At 38.0% G+C, this 3972-nt stretch overlaps 1 protein-coding gene across 1 annotated transcript; it reads right to left on the reverse strand.

Moving 5' to 3' along the window:
- Positions 1 to 683: 683 nt before the first annotated feature.
- Positions 684 to 1010, reverse strand: LOC122661789 (auxin-responsive protein SAUR21-like). Its single transcript, XM_043857295.1, has one exon. It carries the CDS (start codon positions 1008 to 1010, stop codon positions 684 to 686), a length of 327 nt encoding a protein of 108 aa, XP_043713230.1.
- Positions 1011 to 3972: the final 2962 nt, after the last annotated feature.

Here is a 3972-nt window from a genome sequence, read left to right on the forward strand (position 1 = left end):
TGGCTGATCCGTATCAATATTGATATTGATATCAGTAGTGACCGATACTAGCGCCGATGTTGTGAATAACTAAAACCTTGGATCTCAAACTTCCATGTGGTTCAATACCATACATGCCAAATGATTTCACTGCAATTACCACCCAAAAAGCAAAAAAATGGCATGGAGATCCTGGATTGTAGACTAGAAATAAATTCATGGTCGATTGCCACCCAAAAATCAAAAGAAAAAAGGGCATGGAATCTAGACTGTGGACTAGAAATAAATTCATGGTCTATAAACCTATCTTTGTCACGTTAGGTATATCCTAAGATCTTCTACTCATGTGTTAAGTTTAAGCCACTCGACATGAAAAACTTAGAAAAGATTAAGTAGTGATTGGAATATTAGTAGATATACATGGGAATACGTGGCCAATATATATTTTTTTATGAGAAAAAGAAAGTAATATATAAGAAGCAAATATTTGAGTGGGGGAGACTTGAATGGTATTGAAATCTTATTATTCTTCACCCTTTACGAACAAAAAAAGAAAAGCAAATTACATATATGGGCTTCTCAGAATTAAATCTGAAGAATTGGTTGCCACGGGCTAGTGATCAGTCCTGCCATGAATTGAAGCTTTCAGCTCCCTTCATACTTTCTTTAGTTTCCTTTCTTGTTCTAATTATTCTCTTCCAATCTCATAAGCTAACAAACTGGGAACTCAAACGAGAAGTAACAGCAATGAAGGTCTCTTCCTTGCATGGAATTGTGAGAGCACCCATTGGATGATTGAATTGAAATTCTTCTTCAGCTAAACATAACAAGCCTTGGAATGAAGGATGGTTCAAATATGATATCGGAATCACAAATCTTCTCTTCTGGGATGTTTCTCCAACATAAATTGCAATGTGACCTTTAGGTACTGCTGCTGCTTTAGGAATTTCACTCTTGCTGGAAAAACAACGAGACTGCATTTTGAGTTTCTGCTTCGCTTGAAGAACCTTAGAAGGTAAATCGATACCCATAACTATATACAATTCAGATCCTCTACGGCGCGCTATCCCTGAAACTTGGAGCAAGAAAATCAAGAAAACAAAGATTGGTGTTGGAAAGGGTGGTCTATGTTGCATGTATATATATATATAGGGGCGTTGTGACCACCCTGCCCCCTGAGTGGCAGGCCCATGTGCTTGGGTGTAGCCTGTGCTACGGCACAGAGAATATTCTCCCATATATATATATAAAACAAGTGACGTAAGGTGGTGTTGTGGACTTGTAGAGTACTACTAATTCTTCCAAGTGAAGACTTGTAGAGTACTACTAATTCTTCCAAGTGAAGCATGTGGTGAGGAGATGGGGATTGGGTCTAGGGACCTAATTTACCAATGATCACATGCTTTTGCTCATTACCATGAAACAAAGACTCTCTCTCTCTCTTTCAAAGATAGCACCTGTGATGTGATTAATACCAAATTATTTCTGTATTAATATGTTAGAGTTAACCCAAGACCTGATTTCACTTGATGCGATGAACAGTCTTTGCATATTGATATTACACCATCTTCTTTATAAATGGAAAGCATAACATTATCTTTCAGCAAACTATAGCCAAAAATCTCTCACCTCTCACTCCTCTTCTTCGATCTTTTATATACGGAAAACATTACACTGTCTTTCAAAGTATCCTAAAACGATGCAGAAAAGAATGGAAATCATACAATGCACACAAGTATTTATATAGTTTGACAAGATTAATTGCTTACGTCAACAGTGAGATGAGATTTGCTTCACTATCAATGGAGAATAGGATTACAATGGCTACTATTGCAATTTGCAATGCATGGGAACACAAGAAGGTATTCAGATGCACCGACTAATTGTTGCTATCCAGATTAATCAGGCCGGTTGTTGTTGATCGATGTCTCCAAAATATGAGTCTATGTTGGGTTGATAGCCAGATATTTCATTCCTTTAATTATTTGAGTTGATGATGGCTAGATATTTCTGAAAATTCTGGTTCAATGCTTGCTTAATTTGTGTATTCACAATAAGGAGTATAAATACATGAGTGTGATATCCATACAAGGGAAGAAAGATACACAGTAAGAGATATACAAAGTAACAGAGAGCTATACTGGGAATGAAAGATTACATAATATTAAACTAAAGATGGTGAATGACACACCATTTGAAGTTTGGATAGAAAGAATCGAAGACGCACAAAAGTGTGAGCCTTGATAAAAAAATCCGTTACTTAATATTCTGATGAGAAATGTGGTAAGAAAAGTGTTTCTTGACTAAAATAATGACAAACAAAATAACAATCAATTTCAACATGGAGAGTCAGACCGATTGGTCTCTTGTCTTTACTTGGCCGGATATACCGTCAAAGTGAGATTGAAATGGATTCAACATGCATGGATTCAGAAATATCTTCTGCTGTGAGATCCAACAGTGAGGGAGTCTCAGTGGGGGCAGGCTCTTGCAAATTAAACATCAACTAACGTGTGTAGAGAATCAACATAATTAGTGGTAACTGTAAGAGGGTCAAAAGGGCAGGTGTCCAGAAACAAATCAAGTATTTGGTTAGAGGGAGCTAAATCAAACGACCGATTTTTTTTTTTTTTTTTTTTTGCTAATGGTCAGCAAATGAATTGGATTAAGGGAAATTTACACATACCACCCCTGAAGTTTGACGAAAGGATATTTGCAAACGGTAACAAATAGGTCAATTCCGTCAGTTCATGATTAACACTGTTAAAAATTAGACTTGAACTGACGGAATTGCCCTTACAAGAAAAGAAAAGAAAAAAAAAAACACCTGCAACTCATCTTCCCCAATCGATTTTGGGGAAGATGAGTTGCAGGTTTCAAAACCCTTTCAACCCTGATTCTTCACCTCATCTTCTTCTTCTTCCTGGTTCTCACGCTCCTTTTCTAAACCCTAACCCAGAGCCAAGCGGGAAATAATTTCCCAATTCCAATCGATTCTCAACAGGTTTTGCACCAATTTCGTTCAAATTTGAATCGATGAAGGCAAATCCCATGTTCCAGTCCTGATTTTTAAAGCTTAGACAAGCGTGGCTCTAGTTTGAATAAAGAATTACAGGTCGAAGTTGAGAAGAAGAAATGAGATATATTTGGCGTGAGACAAGAAGGTCTTCTGATCCAGTGCTGCCATCTAATTGGAATGAGATTTTAATTGAAGCAAACCCAGCTCCCTTCTCCAAAGAAGGCGCAGGAGATGGAGCCATCTCCATGGCCGAAACGGAAGCGAAAATCGCAACGATGCAGCGGAGAACGGTGAACACGAAACTGCTGGTTTGAGCCATTGATGAGAATCAAAGAAAATAAATCGAAGCTCCCGACAGATCTGCGAAATACTAAGAAAAAAATCTGAGACCAAATTTTTCTTAAACAATATCCAACGGTGAATAGGTTGATTCGGATATGAATTGGCGGAAAATTATCACCTCCAGTTTGCTGACGAGTTCCGTTCTCTAATGATGGTGACCGGCGGTGTTGCTGGTAGGGTATTTCAGTTTGTTAGACTGAATTGGCTGCGAAACATGAATTTCGAACGTTTGATTCTGACCAATTCAATATAACTGATTCACACCTCAAAACCTAGAAATTCCTTTTTTTTTTTTATCTGAGGACCGATTTTAGGGTTCTCGAAGACAAATTCTGATCAGAATTGGCACTGACCGTTCCCGCGTTTTAAAACCCTGTAATCAAGGAAAGAAAGGAATTAGGAAAGGAAGGATGGGTCGTCTTCTTCCTTGCGCACGTGGAAAACTGGCATTCGACGGGGTGTTCAATCTCTGCCAAATAGGTTTGTATTGACTCAAAATTCCAGGGATGGATCAATACCTCAATGCTCTATCAATTCCAACCCACAAAACCTTGAACCAGAAGTTGGATATTGTTTAGAGAATTCTGAAACAGATTTTGGTGGAGTAATGGGTAGTAGATCTGATAGTCGAT

The sequence above is a fragment of the Telopea speciosissima genome, chromosome 5 (assembly GCF_018873765.1).
Source record: "Telopea speciosissima isolate NSW1024214 ecotype Mountain lineage chromosome 5, Tspe_v1, whole genome shotgun sequence".
NCBI lineage: Eukaryota > Viridiplantae > Streptophyta > Magnoliopsida > Proteales > Proteaceae > Telopea > Telopea speciosissima.

Excerpts from the sequence above, each read along its gene's own strand:
- LOC122661789 (XM_043857295.1), bottom strand. The coding sequence starts at position 1,010 with ATGGGTATCGATTTACCTTCTAAGGTTCTTCAAGCGAAGCAGAAACTC.